Raw genomic sequence first — 16,726 nt, 5'->3', positions numbered from 1 at the left:
TCTTAGCAAATTTGCGGACGATACTAAACTGGGAGGAGTGGTAGATACGCTGGAGGGGAGGGATAGGATACAGAAGGACCTAGACAAATTGGAGGATTGGGCCAAAAGAAATCTGATGAGGTTCAATAAGGATAAGTGCAGGGTCCTGCACTTAGGACGGAAGAATCCAATGCACCGCTACAGACTAGGGACCGAATGGCTAGGCAGCAGTTCTGCGGAAAAGGACCTAGGGGTGACAGTGGACGAGAAGCTGGATATGAGTCAGCAGTGTGCCCTTGTTGCCAAGAAGGCCAATGGCATTTTGGGATGTATACGTAGGGGCATAGCGAGCAGATCGAGGGACGTGATCGTCCCCCTCTATTCGACATTGGTGAGGCCTCATCTGGAGTACTGTGTCCAGTTTTGGGCCCCACACTACAAGAAGGATGTGGATAAATTGGAGAGAGTCCAGCGAAGGGCAACAAAAATGATTAGGGGTCTAGAACACATGACTTATGAGGAGAGGCTGAGGGAGCTGGGATTGTTTAGCCTGCAGAAGAGAAGAATGAGGGGGGATTTGATAGCTGCTTTCAACTACCTGAAAGGGGGTTCCAAAGAGGATGGCTCTAGACTGTTCTCAATGGTAGCAGATGACAGAACGAGGAGTAATGGCCTCAAGTTGCAGTGGGGGAGGTTTAGATTGGATATTAGGAAAAACTTTTTCACTAAGAGGGTGGTGAAACACTGGAATGCGTTACCTAGGGAGGTGGTGGAATCTCCTTCCTTGGAAGTTTTTAAGGTCAGGCTTGACAAAGCCCTGGCTGGGATGATTTAACTGGGAATTGGTCCTGCTTCGAGCAGGGGGTTGGACTAGATGACCTTCAGGGGTCCCTTCCAACCCTGATATTCTATGATTCTATGATTCTATGACCTCACCCCAACCCCCCTCCTGGCTCAGGTATCGTCTCAGGCAGTGAAGTCACCCCTTGCTATCTCATCACCGATCCAGACAGTTCCAGTAAATTCCCCTGCCACGTTCCTAGGTCAATCCGCCCCACTCAGTCCCTGCTGCATCACACCTGGATCCCCACCTTCCCCTGCTGGCCTGGCCTGGCGGTCCCTTCCCCCTGGCATAGCCCTATCGACTGCAGCCCCCTGGACCGGCGGTGCCCCCTCTTGGTGGGCTTCTACCTAGTTGACACTCCGAGGGTTCTGCTTGGCTGCCATTTCCTTCATCTTCAGGCCTTGCACCACCTTGTGTCCCTTTGGCCACAGTAATTACATTTCAGGTCCCTCAAGTCCCACCAGGAGGGTCAGCCGCGCCGGCATTCCCGGGCACCCCTGAGTTGGGCTTCCTGGAGTCCCACCTTTGAGAGGTATCTGGGTGACTCCCCTTCTGAGTCCCCGGTGGGGGTCTCCCTCCTGCCCCTGATCTGCTGTCCACAAACTCATCTGTCAGTGCCCCCGCACTGCGCAGATCTTTGGGCTTCCGGTCCACTAACCCCATCTTCAGGTCTGGAGGGCAGATGTCCTACAGCTGCTCCAACCCCACCAGGTGATACACGTCCTCTGCGGCAGTGGCCCCTGCGCCCTTCCCCCACTTGCGGAGATATCCCCCAGCAGGTTGGCGACCTCCTTGTAAGTGACACCTGAGGTCTTGTGTACACCCTGGAATCGTTTCCTGTACACCTTGGGGGTCAGCTCAAACAGCAGCAAAGCCTGTTTGAACAGGTCATAGTCCCACATCTCCATACCAACCATTTGGCTGGGAATGTCTCTATGGCCTTGGGACCCAGCGGGGGGGTCAGTGGAGCCTGTATGCGGGGTCAATCTGGTTCAGATCACACACCTTCTCAAAGGCTGTGAGATAGGCATCAGTATCCCCCTCATCCTTAAACTGGGGCAGCAGTTTTGTGTCTAGATTCCCCACAACACTGGCGTCTCGGGGCCCTTCCCCACTTACCCCCCCAGCAGGCCCTCTTGGCCCACTGCTCCTCCAACTCCAACTCATGCTACTGCTGTTCTGCACAGTCCTCTCGTTCTCTCTCTCTGTCCGCCCGTCTCCGCTTCTCCAACTCCAGCTCCTTCTCTTTCAGCTCCAGCTCCAGTCTCCGCAACTCCTCGAGGGAGGAACCTGACTGGGGTCCCCCTGTGCTGACTGGGGAGTCGGGTCTGAGAGACTCCCGGCTGCTACACGAACTGCCCCCATGGCTACTCCCTGGCAGTCCGGGCACCTTGGGAGCCCCCCTGGGGTCTGGAGCCTGTTCCTCAGATTGGTCGTTCTTTACAAGCTGAGCCATCAGCTGCTCCTCAGTGAGCCTCCCGATGCTCAACCCTCTCTCCCTGCACAGATGTGCCAGGTCCCTCTTACGGAGCTAGGCCATTTCCATGCTGGTTCCTTTCAATTCCCTCGTTTTATCTCTGGCAGCCACTCACTGCAAAGCGCCTGCACTCGCAGACAACCATCTACAGGGTGCATCCGCCAACCATCCTCTGCTACCACGTTGTCATGGACTCACAGGTCATGCCCACTCTTGGCCCCATGCGGTCCATGGGGGGAACCCCCTTCAGTGACACACCCCTTCTCAGGGGTCCACTCTCTCTCAGGGGTTAAGCCCTTCGACCTCCTGGAACCGCACCTCTCTGAGCCTTAGCATGCCTGTCTCTCGCTGTGGGCCCCCTCACGGAGTCCACTCGCTCTGGGCCCCTGGGGCCTCCACTCCAAGAGGGAATAATGCAACCCTGTTCTCTAGACCGGAGTAACTCTCAGCCAGCATAAAATAGGAGGGTTTATTGAGCATCAGAACACAGCACAGAAAACTCTCAGCGCCCTCAGGCCTGGCCCCCCTCAAGCACAGCACATCCAAGTCTCCCCTGCATCCAGGTGGGCTCTGCCTGCTCCCTCTCTCCAGCCCAGAGCCCCCCTGCTTCCCAGATGGGCATCCGATATAACCTGCTCCCAGGCCCCGCCTCTGTCCATTGTCTTCTCTCCAGGTAAACAGGGTCGCCTGGGCCCCCTCTCCTCTCCTATGTCCTCTGGCTCCTCTGGCTGGAACTGCCTGGTCAGGTCACCGGGGTCCCCTCTCCGCAGCCCATTGTCCTCCCGCTGGCTGAAACCAGCTGTGACTCCTGAGCTGGGCCTCCCGGTCACCAGGTCACCAGTTGCTGGGGTTCCAAGTTCCGTCGCCGGTCCTCTGTACCAACAAACCCCCTCTCCCATCCCCTCGTTAAACCAGTAACACCCAGGGAAACTGAGTCCCAACCCCTCTGTATGCAAACTGTTGGAAACAACAAGGAAAAACCAAGAAAACCCCCCACTTCATCACACACCCCCAGCTCCCCTGTGTGCCCTGACCCCTCCTGCACTCCAGTGGGCCGGACACACCCAGTTCCTGCTCCCCACAGCTCCCCTTTCCTGGGTGAGCCCCCCAGCTCCCCTGACACGCTTCTTTCAGATACCTGCTAGTCTGTCTCTTGCGGAACAGTGCTGTCCGGGGCTAGACTGGATGGGCCCTGGCGGGGCTTCCCCAGCCTCTGCACCTTGCTGCAGCTCTCCCTGGCTCTGGTGGCAATATTGACCCCCAAGACTGTGGGTGGAGCTGGGCACAGCCAGGCGCCGGGCTCCCCTAATCCCCGCTCCCCCCCCAGGACCCTGGACTCTCTGTACGAGGAGCTGGTGCTGCAGGGAATCCTCAAGCAGGCCCAGCGCGTCCAGCTGGCTGACTACACGGGTGAGTCCGCCAGGGCTGAGGGGGTGGGATGGGCCCTGTGGAGGAAGGGACCAGCTCGCTGCCCCAGCAGTTCTATGTTGAGGGTGCAGGCCAGCTCCCCACCCTGGGGGTGGGGGTGCAAAGGGGACAGGAGCTGTTTGCTGCTTTAGGGGAGGGAGAGGGGACAGGAGTCCTCTCCCCACCCCATGCAGGCAGGGGAAGGGGGAGATGCGTGTCTCGCTCTAACTAGCATGCTGCTGTATGTGGGAGGATGTGTGTGTGGGGAGGGGTCTGACCCAGCCCGTGTCTCTCACCACCGGTGGGGTGGAGGGTGGGGAACTGTCTCTGTCCCCTTCTTCCCTACTGCTCAAGCCTGCCTCCCCTGACAGGCGATTTCTGTTACCTGGGCACCACCCTGCGCATGGCGGGTATTGAACCCACGCCCTCGGTGATGGACATCAGGCAGAACATCACCCTGTATGCCATCCTTCGCCTGGGTAAGGGACCAGCCGCCCCATCCCGGTGCATGTGGAGGGGCTGGCGAGGGGGGGCAGGTGTTTGATGGATGTACCCTGCCCTGCAACAGATGTTGGGGTGTGCACTGCACAAGGGTGCAGTGTCCCTGCAGTATCCCCTGGCAAGAACAAACTTGCTGTGTTTGAAAGCCCTGCACCACCCTAGTCACTGCCAGGGCTTGGCACTCCCATGGGGGGAGGAGGGTCTGGCCAGGCCTGGCACTTCTGTGGGGTGGGGGGAGGTTGGACAGGGCTGGCACTCCCATGCGGGGGGAGGAGGGAAGGCATGGCCTGGCATTCCCATACAGGGGTCAGGCATGATTCGGTTTTTCTGTGGGGTAGGGGATGGGCATTCACATAGGGGGGTGTCTCCATGGGATACTCTGACAGCTATGTTGGGGTGAAGCAGAAACCTTCTCCCTGCCCCGCCCCCATTGTCCCCCAGGGTCCCCCACAGTGCACGAGCTAGCGCCGCTGGTGAAGTCCATCCTGCTTGCTGGGCCTGCTGGAACTGGAAAGAAGATGCTGGTCCACGCTGTGTGCACCGAGACGGGCGCCAACCTCTTTGACCTGTCCCCAGACAACCTGGTGGGCAAGTACCCGGGGAAGGCTGGCCTCAGCATGCTGATGCACATGGTGTTCAAGGTACCGGCATAACACAGGGCAGGACATGGGCCATTCCCCACCTGAGCAGGGCAGAGCTCAGACCCCAAAGGAGGGACAGGGCAGATTTTCACCTGGGCCTAATGCAGTATGGTGTTGCGGGGTGGGGTGGGCAGGGTGTCCTAATGGGCCAGGGGCCTACCCTCCCCTTCCCTGTGTCTGGGGGCTCTGGCTAAACCTCCTCTCGGGCGCTCTAGGTGGCCAGGTTGATGCAGCCGTCTGTGGTCTGGATCGGGAATGCAGAGAAAACCTTTTACAAGAAGGTGCCGAAAGAGGAGAAGCAGGTGAGATTTGGGGCCAGGGGCTGCTGGGGTGGGGGACCGTGTTACCAGGAGTGGGGAGGGTGTCATAGATCCTAGCTAGCATCCCCTCCTGGCCACACAGTAGGACTGCTGGCAGGGGAGTCCAAGCCTCTGCTGCTCTGGGTCCCGGAGCCTGTATGGTCCAGCCACTGCCCCAATCCTTGGGTCTCTAGTCACAGTCTCAGAGCACAGGCCTTCTGTCTGGCCCCCTCTCAGGAGTGCTGGAAGCCGCTGTCCAGCCATCTAGCACAGCTGAGTGCAACGCTGACCCTTCAGACTCCCCTGTACTCAAACACACCCTTTCCCAGAGCTCTGCCCTGACGTGCGAAGCTTCTGGTTACTGTTTAATGCTCTAGGGGCACGCAGCAGCTGTGAAGCAGTGAACACACTCACACCTTACACACAGAGGGGAACACATTAATACTCTTTGACATAACCATGAAAAGCGCAGGAGAGTACAAAACAACACACACTACCCCCATGTCCCTGCCTCAGTTTCCTCACCATTCCAGGGCGTTCTTTGGATGGGTGTCAGCATCCCATCGGTTGTGCAGTCTTTGGGACCATGTGGGCTCAGGAAAGTGAGCACGGGACCCCTGCCCTATAAGGCTGCTACATGGTGGGTGACCTTGGTCTCTCCTACTTCCTCTTATCTGGCCTCCTTCTGTTTGTGTGCCTCGCTACTTAAACCCCCTGGCATCCTTTGTTCTGTCTTCGGGGTGAGTTCCCACTGCTCCTGCCTTTCCCTCTCCCGTCCCAAGAGTCAGCGAAACTGGTTTTCTAGGGATTTCACTGACCTATTGTTTTCGGGTGCTTGCCCCTGAGTAGGGTTGTTAAATCTAAAGAACCCCATGGTATCTTTCATGTGTGTCCCCACTATGAGACCCGTCAGCAGTGCTGGCCCCACTGACATATAGGCACTCATGATACAACTGGTTTTCAGAATACACCTCAGGGCATTAGCCAGAATTCATGACTTGTACAGACATTGCCCCAGTTCATGCCAGAGGGGCAGGGGCAGGAGCACCTGAGAATGTGCATTGGAACAGCTGTACCCTAACCTGTGCCAGACCCCTCGCTCTGGTTCCAGTGACCCCGCCCCTGCCTGCGGGCTCGCCCTGACCCCAGGGACCCTGGCCCACGCGCTCGCCCTGACCCCAGGGACCCTGGCCCCAGTGACTGTGCACCCCACTCATGGGCTTTACCTGAATCCCATAACTTTGCCCCCTCGCCCATGGGCTTGACTTGACCCCAGTGACCGTGGCTTCTCCCTGCCTGGAGCTCGACCTGACCCCAGTAACTCTGTCCCCCCTCTGCCCAGGGCTCGACTGGACCCCCCGTAACTCTCCCCCCACTGCACTCAGGCTCGACCTGAGCCCAGTAACTCTGCCTCCCTGCCTCTCCTGCAGGCTCGACCGGACCGCAGGGACCCTGCCCTCCCCTCCCTGGACCAGCCCCCCCGTAACTCTGCCCCCCCGCCCGTGGGCTCGACCTGGCCCCATGACTCTGCCCTTTGCTGCCTCGCAGGCTGACCCCAAGCGTCTGAAGAGGGATTTACCCAAAGCCCTGAAGCTGCTGAAGCCAGAGGATCGGGTGCTGCTGATCGGCACGTCGGACAAGCCCTATGCAGCCGACGTGAAGATGCTGTGCAAAGCCTACGAGCGGATCCTCCTCCTCCCCCGGCCTGACTATGCATCCCGCTACGGTGATGGAGGGGCCTGGCCCAGGCAGAGCTGCTTGTAAACTCAGCCAACTGGTGCTGATGACTGGCTGGTTCCTTCCCCTTTCACCAGTGCTTTGGGGGCCTGTCACAGGGTGCCCCGTTGGATTTGGCCCCTTGACCCTGCACCTTAAAGATTCAGGGACACTCCAAGCTGGTGCAACACCCGTGCTCTTTATTTAGTGTCTGTTTCCCACTACCAGTTTCCTACTATTGACAGACTATTTACATGGCTTGGTCTCACACCGGCCTGACCAGCAACAAACTAGTAGGCTCTTTCCTCTCTCTGAGCCTGACCTTCCCCTCCTGGTCTCCATCCCCCTGTAACCATGCGGCCTCTGGTGGGACACAACTGAGAGTATCAGTTCAGGACAAATTGCTTAGAGCAGGGCAGTCACAGCCCAAAGCCGGGGGTTCTTCACTACTAAGGCACCAAACCAGCCAGACAGAGAGGACTTTGGTTTTATCCTACAGGCTAACCAGAAGTCACACAAGCAATTCCCTCAGACACTCCAGTTTCCCAGTATCACCACCAGCACCACTCGTTATGGGGACGAATGGTTTCAAAAACCAGCACCCCAGTAAAAGAAGAAAGGTTCTCTCGATCCCAAAGGACCAAGCCCCAGACCCAGGTCAATACACAAGTCAGATCTTACCCACAAATCACGCTGTTGCCAATCCTTTGGAATCTAAAATCTAAAGGTTTATTCATAAAAAGAAATATAGATGAGAGCTAGAATTGGTTAAATGGAATCAATGACATACAGTAATGGCAAAGTTCTAGGTTCAGGCTTGTAGCAGTGATGGAATAAACTGCTGGCTTAAGTCAAGTCTCTGGAATACATCCGCAGCTTGGATGGGTCATTCAGTCCTTTGTTCAGAGCTTCAGTTTGTAGCAAAGTCCCTCCAGAGGTAAGAAGCAGGACTGAGGACAAAATGGAGATGATGCAGCTGCCTTTTATAGTCCTTTTGCCATGTGGCTTGTGCTTCCTTTGTTCCAAACACAAGCTACCCAGCACATGGCATGGAAAAACCTCAGAGTTCTGTCCATAGGCATGTCCCTGCATGCCTGGCTGAGTCACAAGGTGTATCTGCCTTCTTTCAATGGGTCAGTTGTGTAGCTGATGGTCCTTAATGGGCCATCAAGCAGGCTAGGTAGTGCAAAGAAGAGGAGAGATGCTTATAAAATCTGCAGGTGACTCTAAGCTGCGGGGGTTGCAAGCACTTTGGAGGACAAAATAAGAACTGAAAACAACCTTTGCAAATGAGAGAATTGGTCTGAAATCAACATGATGCAAGTCAGCTAAGATGAGTGCGAATTACAAGAGAGTTAAAATCAAACACACCTGCCATGGGCAGCAGCAAGCTAGCTGTGAGCAGCAAGAGCCATTTGCTAGCCTGGGAAGGACCTTACCCCAGTGCAGGGGGGAGTGACCTGGATTGTGCAGGTGTGGGACGATTATATTCAAGTCCAGGGCCCTATAGGGACTCACTGCAGGATGGGGCTCAGAATGAGGGGGAGCCTGGGGGATTTACCTTCTTTTATTGCTTGGCTTGGCTTGATCCCTCCCTGAGCATCCCCCCCCAAAGCTCTCTGGGGACGTCGCTCTGTGACTTCCCAGTCTCCTTGACCCACCCCCGAATTGCAGGGTCTGGGTTTCAGAGGAGCAGCCCTGTTAGTCTGTATCCACAAAAAGAACAGGAGTAGTTGTGGCACCTTAGAGACTAACAAATTTATTTGAGCATGAGCTTTTGTGGGCTAAAGCTCACTTCATCAGATGCATAGAATGGAACTTATAGTAAGAAGATATATATACATACAGAGAACATGAAAAGGTGGAAGTTGCCATACCAACTCTAAGAGGCTAATTAATTAAGAGGAGCTATTATCAGCAGGAGAGAAAAAAAACTTTTGTAGTGATAATCAAGATGGCCCATTTCAGACAGTTGACAAGAAGGTGTGAGAATACTTAACATGGGGAAATAGATTCAATTTGTGTAATGACCCAACCACTCCCAGTCTCTGTTCAAGCCCAAGTTAATGGTATCTAGTTTGCAAATTAATTCCAGTTCAGCAGTTTCTCATTGGAGTCTGTTTTTGAAGCTTTTCTGTTGCAAAATTGCCACCTTTAAGTCTCTTACTGAGTGACCAGGGAGATTGAAGTGTTCTCTGACTGGTTTTTGAATGTTATGATTCCTGATGTCAGATTTGTGTCCATTTATTCTTTTGCGTAGAGACTGTCTGGTTTGGCCAATATACATGGTGGCAGAGGGGCATTGCTGGCACATGATGGCATATATCACATTGGTAGATGTGCAGGTGAACGAGCCCCTGATAGTGTGGCTGATGTGATTAGGTCCTATGATGGTGTCACTTGAATAGATATGTGGACAGAGTTGGCATCGGGCTTTGTTGCAAGGATAAGTTCCTGGGTTAGTGTTTTTGTTGTGTGGTGTGTGGTTGCTGGTGAGTATTTGCTTCAGGTTGGGGGGCTGTCTGTAAGCGAGGACTGGCCTGTCTCCCAAGATCTGTGAGAGTGAGGGATCATCTTTCAGGATAGGTTGTAGATCTTTGATGATGCGCTGGAGAGGTTTTAGTTGGGGGCTGAAGGTGACGGCTAGTGGCGTTCTGTTATTGTCTTTGCTGGGCCGGTCCTGTAGTAGGTGACTTCTGGGTACTCCTCTGATTCTGTCAATCTGTTTTTTCACTTCAGCAGGTGGGTATTGTAATTATAAGAATGCTTGATAGAGATCTTGTAGGTGTTTGTCTCTGTCTGAGGGGTTGGAGCAAATGTGGTTGTATCTTAGAGCTTGGTTGTAGACAATGGATTGTGTGGTGTGGTCTGGATGAAAGCTGGAGGCATGTAGGTAGGCATAGCGGTCAGTAGGTTTCCAGTATAGGGTGGTATTTATGTGACCATCACTTATTAGCACAATAGAGTCCAGGAAATGGACCGCTTGTGTGGATTGGTCCAGGCTGAGGTTGATGGTGGGATGGAAATTGTTGAAATCCAGGTGGAATTCCTCAAGGGCTTCTTTTCCATGGGTCCAGATGATGAAGATGCCATCAATATAGCGCAAGTAGAGTTGGGGCTTTAGGGGACGAGAGCTGAGGAAGCGTTGTTCTAAGTCAGCCATAAAAATGTTGGCATGCTGTGGGGCCATGCGGGTACCCATAGCAGTGCCGCTGATTTGAAGGTATACATTGTCCCAAAATGTGAAATAGTTGTGGGTGAGTCCCTGGGTTAACACTAGAGTGTGGGGGAAGGTGACTGCATGATTCAGACCCCAGTCCAGCCAAGGAGCTGGCAGTTCCCAGCTCCAGGACCCCAAGCAGCAGCAGCCAGAGCAGCGGGCTGGGCGGTGCTGAGCTGGGAAGGTGTGATGTTATGCGTGTAATATATCATCTCACTGAAAGGTGACACAGGGCCAGAAAGAGTTAATGAACTCCCAGACTGACCTGACCCATGGCCGAACTTTAAAGACGGGTTAGGAAGAGATGGAAATGAATAGAGCTTTGAAATGCAGCCAGCATGGTTAGAGGTAGAAGGGGAGATGTTTGCTCAGGTCTTGTGAGGTCAGCAAACAAGTCTTGTCTATCGCTATAGCTTTGATTCAAAGATCAAAAAAGGAGTATTAACATTTAGGAAGACACTGGAGTGAAATCGTATTATTATCTATATGTCTCTTTGAAGGTTCTGGTAACCTGTATCTGAACTGCTTAATGGATAAATGACCCTGTGCTAATTGCCAGGATGTTTGGGATAAGGAAAGTTAAGCCTATTGTTTTCTCAGGCCAAAAGGCTGCTGGAAATGTATAAAAACCCTGTGACACGATCCTTCTTCATCTCAGATCTGCTTTGGGTTTCAAGAAGGGGAAACCCTGAGCCATAAGAATTGAGATCCCCAGTCACTGACTGGAGTCACCCTGACTATGGACATTGGACTATAACCTCTGGACTATTTCTAAGAGAACTTTTGGCAGCTACAAACTCACCATCTCCGCTAGGTATCTGGACTTCAAGAAATTTCAATATCTCTACTGTTCAATATCTTCATAAATGATCTGGAGGATGGTGTGGATTGCACTCTCAGCAAATTTGCAGATGATACTAAACTGGGAGGAGTGGTAGATACGCTGGAGGGGAGGGATAGGATACAGAAGGACCTAGACAAATTGGAGGATTGGGCCAAAAGAAATCTGATGAGGTTCAATAAGGATAAGTGCAGGGTCCTGCACTTAGGATGGAAGAATCCAATGCACCGCTACAGACTAGGGACCGAATGGCTAGGCAGCAGTTCTGCGGAAAAGGACCTAGGGGTGACAGTGGACGAGAAGCTGGATATGAGTCAACAGTGTGCCCTTGTTGCCAAGAAGGCCAATGGCATTTTGGGATGTATAAGTAGGGGCATAGCCAGCAGATCGAGGGATGTGATCGTTCCCCTCTATTCGACACTGGTGAGGCCTCATCTGGAGTACTGTGTCCAGTTTTGGGCCCCACACTACAAGAAGGATGTGGATAAATTGGAGAGAGTCCAGCGAAGGGCAACAAAAATGATTAGGGGTCTAGAGCACATGACTTATGAGGAGAGGCTGAGGGAGCTGGGATTGTTTAGTCTGCGGAAGAGAAGAATGAGGGGGGATTTGATAGCTGCTTTCAACTACCTGAAAGGGGGTTCCAAAGAGGATGGCTCTAGACTGTTCTCAATGGTAGCAGATGACAGAACGAGGAGTAATGGTCTCAAGTTGCAATGGGGGAGGTTTAGATTGGATATTAGGAAAAACTTTTTCACTAAGAGGGTGGTGAAACACTGGAATGCGTTACCTAGGGAGGTGGTAGAATCTCCTTCCTTAGAGGTTTTTAAGGTCAGGCTTGACAAAGCCCTGGCTGGGATGATTTAACTGGGAATTGGTCCTGCTTCGAGCAGGGGGTTGGACTAGATGACCTTCTGGGGTCCCTTCCAACCCTGATATTCTATGATTCTATGATTCTATGAAATTGAACTCAAGTCTGTATGTATATTGATCTTTCAACCAACTCTCTCTCTCTCTCTCTCTCTTTTCTTTTTTAATAAATTTTAGTTTAGTTAATAAGAATTGGCTATAAGCATGTATTTTGGGTAAGATCTGAGTTATCATTTGACCTGGGTCTGGGGCTTGGTCCTTTGGGATCAGGAGAACCTTTTCTTTTATATGATGAAATAGGATTTTCAGAGTTTATCATCCTATGTTTGACAGGTGTGTCTGGATGGAGGCCTGAGGCTGGATACTTTAAGGGAACTGTGTTGTTTGGACGTCTGAGTAACCAGGGAGGTGCTGTAGAAGCTGTTTTGGGCTGGCTGGGCAAATCTAAGTATTGGAATATCCACCAGTGTTCGGGGTTTGTCTGCCCCGGTCTGTTTGCAGTTCACCCTGGTTGAGTGATGAGAAGGGTCTGGAAAAAACCCACTTAACACCTCCCCCACTCAGCCTGTTCTGCATCAGCTACTGCACAGATGTCCCGCCCCCCGGCTTGCATTGGTGGTGGTGGTGGGAGTTTGGAACATTATGTCTTTCCCCTGCAGCCCCCCCAGTTCCTCCACCCCTGCCCTGTCTCTCCTCCTATCCCCTCCCCCCAGCACACGCGGGTCTCTCCCAGAGTTCGCCCACCATTGTCCCCTTTGCCTCCTTAGTGACCTGGCAGCGCCTGATCAAGAAGCATGGCGGCACCATCACCACTGCCCTGGACGTCAGTGCCCTGGCCAAGCTCTCGGACGGCTACAGCCAGGGGCACATGGCACAGGCCGTACAGATGGTACTGACTGAGCGGCGCCTGCTGCAGATGCTCAAGAAGCCACTGGGGGCAAGCGAGTTCCTGCAGCAACTGGCAAAGGCCGACCCCATTTACAGCGAGGAGGAGAAGACACTGCAGGTGCCTGGCTGAGCCCCAGAGATCCCAGCCTCCCCATATTACTGTCACCCCTTGGGGCAGGCACAGGGGAGCCCTTCCCTCCAGCCTCCCACCCCAACCTTGTCCCTGCCCCTCACGTTATTGTCACTCCTCAGGGCAGGCACAGGGGGACTTACCCCCAGCCCCCCACCCAGCCTGGTCCCTGCCCTCCACATTACTGTCACCTCTTGGGGTAGGCACAGGGGGTCCCTCCCTCCAGCCCCCCCCATGTTACTGTCACCCCTCGAGGCAGACACGGGGGGCCCTCCCCCCAAGCCCCCTAACCTGCCCAGGTCCCTGCCCACCATGTCACTGTCACCACTAGGGGCTGACTCAGGCCCACCCCTGCCATCCCCCAACCCAGGGTGTCCTCTGCAGTGCAGCATCAGCTCTGCACTGACCTCACTTGCTTCTTTGTGCCCTCTTGGCAGGACTGGTACATGAAGACTCCATTGGGTAAGAAGCGACTCAAGGCAGCGCAGGAGAGAGCAGACAAGAAGGAGGGAAAGGGGAAGGACAAGAAAGGGAAGAAATAGTGCTGGCTGAGGGGTCCTGCATCTCCCTCCCTGGGCTTTATGCTCTGGGGCCCTTGGGCAGGGCAGCCCCATAAAGCCAACTTATTCTTCGTCCCGCCCGTCTGTGCAGAAAGAGGTCTGTGCATGGATGGGAGTGAGCTGGGGGAGTGCAAGTGCATATGTGGGGCAAACCTGGAGGGGCGGTGTACTTGAGCTTGGGGGATGTCTGTGCATGTGTGTCTCTGTGTGTGTGCACATGTGTGCATGTATTCATGTACCGGGTGCACCTGGGGGGTTGTGCATGCATGTGGTGTGTGTGTCTCTGTGTGTGTGCATGCGTGTGCATGTGGGGTGAGCCTGGAGCGTTGTGCATGCATGTGATGTATGTCTGTGTGTGTGCATGCACGTGTGTGCATGTGGGGGCATGTATGCATGTACCGGGTGCACCTGGGGGTCTGCATGCATACATAGGATGAGCAAGAGTGGTGCATGTGGGGTGAGAGAGAGCCAAGACGTACTCTCCCAACTACGCCTGGAATGGCAACTGGGAGCATGTTGTGGGTCTGCCCAGATCCTGTCCCAGCTCCAGTGTGAGGGGGCCCATGGTCTGGGTCACTGCCCTCATGCAGCCCTGAGAGGGAACGAGCCCCCTGCCCCTGAGCCCAGGCAGCTCTGAGCTGTGCACACAAATGCCTCTACTCCAGAGAATGGGGGGCAGCCCCTCCCTCTAGTGTTCTGGGCAGAGACACTTCTGGGACCCTCTGCTCAGCTCCCATCCCCTGAACCCTGCATGCAGTTCTGGGTCCCCAGTCCCTGAGAAGGGGTTGTCCCCATCCCTATAGGGAGCTGGGGACGGACACACATGCACGCACACGGGACACCATGCTCCTCTCTTCCCCATCCCCTCAGACCTTGCACTCAACTCTGGGGCTCTCGGTCCTCACATGGAGGGAGCTCCAGGAGCTGTGTAGCTGCCCGAGGGTGTCACAGTTTGTGGGGACAGGCTGCAGAGCCCCAAGAAGGGAGAGGCGCTTAGTGTAGCCCTGGGAGCGTGACTGGACCGTGGGATGTAAGTGACTGAGCAAAGGGGAAGAACGCCAGGCGCTGCTGGTTACTGGACGGTGCCACTGGGAAGTGGTGGGAGCTGCATTGCTCCAGCCATTTAAACTGGGCAAAGCCCTGGGTAGCTCTGTATTTGCAGGAAGTAGGGGGGCGGGGGCCTCTTCTGGCCAAATTCCTGCCATGGTGGCACCATATGTGCTCGGCTGGTTCGCAGCACATTCTCTGCAGGGCAGCGACTCATTTGTGCGTCTGGCTCAGCATCTAGGTCACTGCCGGCACTTAACAGAGAATGAACTGTAGGGATGGAGCAAGGCAGAGACCAGGTGTCTCCCAGGTTGCCCGGGAGCTCCCAGTGGGGTTGTGCCTCTGTCCGCTACATTCTCACTGGCCGTTTGCAGTGGTTCCGAACTTCCACGGGCCCATTCCCCTTGTGCTGGGATTCTCCAGCCAGGAGAGTGGCCCAGAAGTGCATTTTTTTCATTATTATTATTTTAAAGTTTGGGCAAAATCAGTTCATCCTATTTAGAGTTAAGTTGGGGCATGAAAGATACTTCTGCATGCTCCGGTCAGAAATGGGCTCGGGAACTCTCAGATGTCTGGCTGTAGGAGCTCTGGCTCCCCTGGGCTTGTAGAACTCATTGAACCTTGAGGACTATCCAGCTCTGAGAGAGTCAGTTCAGTATTTGCAGAGCTTTCTTGTCTGATTTCTGCAAGATAAGGTGGGGGAGGGAATATTTTCTATTGGACCAAATTCTGTTGGTGCGAGAGACAAGCTTTCAAGCTACACCGAGCTCCTCTTCAGGTCTGGGCAAGGTTAAAACGCTGCATCAGCGCAGCTGCAGCGCTGAAGGGCGTCTACACATGCAGGGATACAGCTCGTCTCTGGGGAGACGCTCCATGCCGCCGGCAGGGAGTGCTGCTGTCAGTTACCACCTCTGATAGCAGCCGTAGCTCTGGGAGATGCTCTCCCGCTGACATAGCACGGTGCACACCGGGCTGCTATCCGTGTAACTGACGTTGCTTGGGGGGGGGTTTCACACCCCGAGTGACACAAGTGGTAGTGTAGACGTAGCCTGAGTGAAGATGCTCCTATGCTGATGGGAGTGGAGGAGTTCATCCACCTCCCCAAGAGGCAGTAGTTGTGTCGGCAGGAGAAGGCCTCCAGACTTTTCACACCCTGAGCGACATAGTTATGCTGACCTAGGTCTGCAGTGCAGACCTGGCGTCAGAGCGTCACAGCTCACTGCAAGGTGGAACAGATTGTTTAGCATAAGTAGTTAACACATCTCTCAAGGGACCATGCAAGGTGAAGGTGCTTTGAAGCAAAATCTTTTCTGTTGCTTTATCTAGAGTGATTCCCAGTGGCTGCTGTTCCCCTCTCACAGTGGCTGGAGCCGCTTGAACAGCTTATTCAGCTTGTGGTGTCCCAGCTAAAGGTGCCATGAGCCCAGGGAGCCTGACAGCTCAGCTGGGTGTGTGAGCTGCCAGGCCGCAGAGTAGAGAGCCCAGGCTAACTCCTAGATGCTTCACAGAGGCCAACTCCCATTCCCACCTTTTTACTTTGGAACCAACTCACGAGAGAAATACATGCCAGAAATAGTTTTCCTTCCTGGTGAGGCCCGGCCAGGCCAGGGAGCCACCCCAGCCACACAGCCCACCTGGGGTGCCCTCCTTGGGAGCAGTCTCTGACTGGGGGGAGCGTCGGCGGCTGCATCTCTCACCCTGAACCAGGTCACGTCTGAGATGGCTGCTGTGTTCTGGTGTGACTTAACCAAATGGAAAAGCCCTTCAAAGCCCTGGTGGTTTCCATAGGAACCTCTCCCCTCTGAAGCAGCTGGAGAGAACTGGTTTCCTCCCTTTTCTGGGGGCTGGATTTGGATACCGCACAGAAATGGGCTGGCCCCTCCCTGCCCCTGGGCAGGCCTCTGGGACCACGCTTGGAGTTGAGTGCAGGGTTCCGAGAGGGGTATCCCAAGAGCCCCATAGACACAGGGTGTCCCTTCCCTCCCCACACCTGCCCAGCCCCACGCCCCTAGGTGAGGTCTATTCGCTGCACTGCCCCAGCCAAGTCTTGCCCTAGTATTGCCTCCCCCGCCCCCTCCCCCAGTTCTCTCTGGGCTCCTCCAGGGTCGTCACTACTCTGCTGCTCTGTATCCCAAGTGCCCTATGCAGAGGGTAAAGGAGAGCAGGCTTCACCCAGCCCTGGCATTGCCCCCATCTCCTGTCTCAGATGCACACTCTCCCCCAGCCTCGCTTGCTGCTCCTGCATTGCACCACATCTCCAGTGAGATCTGGGCCAGGCTGGCTCTGTTCTGTGGTGCACATTTCTG

The 16,726-nt window shown here is 54.5% G+C and overlaps 1 protein-coding gene across 1 annotated transcript in view; it reads left to right on the top strand.

Annotated features, from left to right (window-relative positions):
* DRC11L (dynein regulatory complex subunit 11 like) overlaps positions 1-13,362 on the top strand; it is a 68,804-nt gene extending 55,442 nt beyond the window's left edge. Inside the window, exons 13-19 of the mRNA XM_074943591.1 lie at positions 3,628-3,710; positions 4,079-4,186; positions 4,650-4,849; positions 5,065-5,151; positions 6,697-6,874; positions 12,563-12,801; positions 13,251-13,362. Coding sequence (XP_074799692.1) covers positions 3,628-3,710; positions 4,079-4,186; positions 4,650-4,849; positions 5,065-5,151; positions 6,697-6,874; positions 12,563-12,801; positions 13,251-13,355 — 1,000 coding nt within the window. The 3' untranslated portion in view covers positions 13,356-13,362. The remainder of the gene's footprint in view (positions 1-3,627; positions 3,711-4,078; positions 4,187-4,649; positions 4,850-5,064; positions 5,152-6,696; positions 6,875-12,562; positions 12,802-13,250) is intronic.
* The last annotated feature ends 3,364 nt before the right edge of the window (positions 13,363-16,726 follow it).

Source organism: Natator depressus, chromosome 2 (assembly GCF_965152275.1).
Source record: "Natator depressus isolate rNatDep1 chromosome 2, rNatDep2.hap1, whole genome shotgun sequence".
Taxonomy (NCBI): Eukaryota; Metazoa; Chordata; order Testudines; family Cheloniidae; genus Natator; species Natator depressus.
Note: the sequence above shows the minus strand (reverse complement) of the source record. Positions and strands in the feature narration are given on the sequence as shown.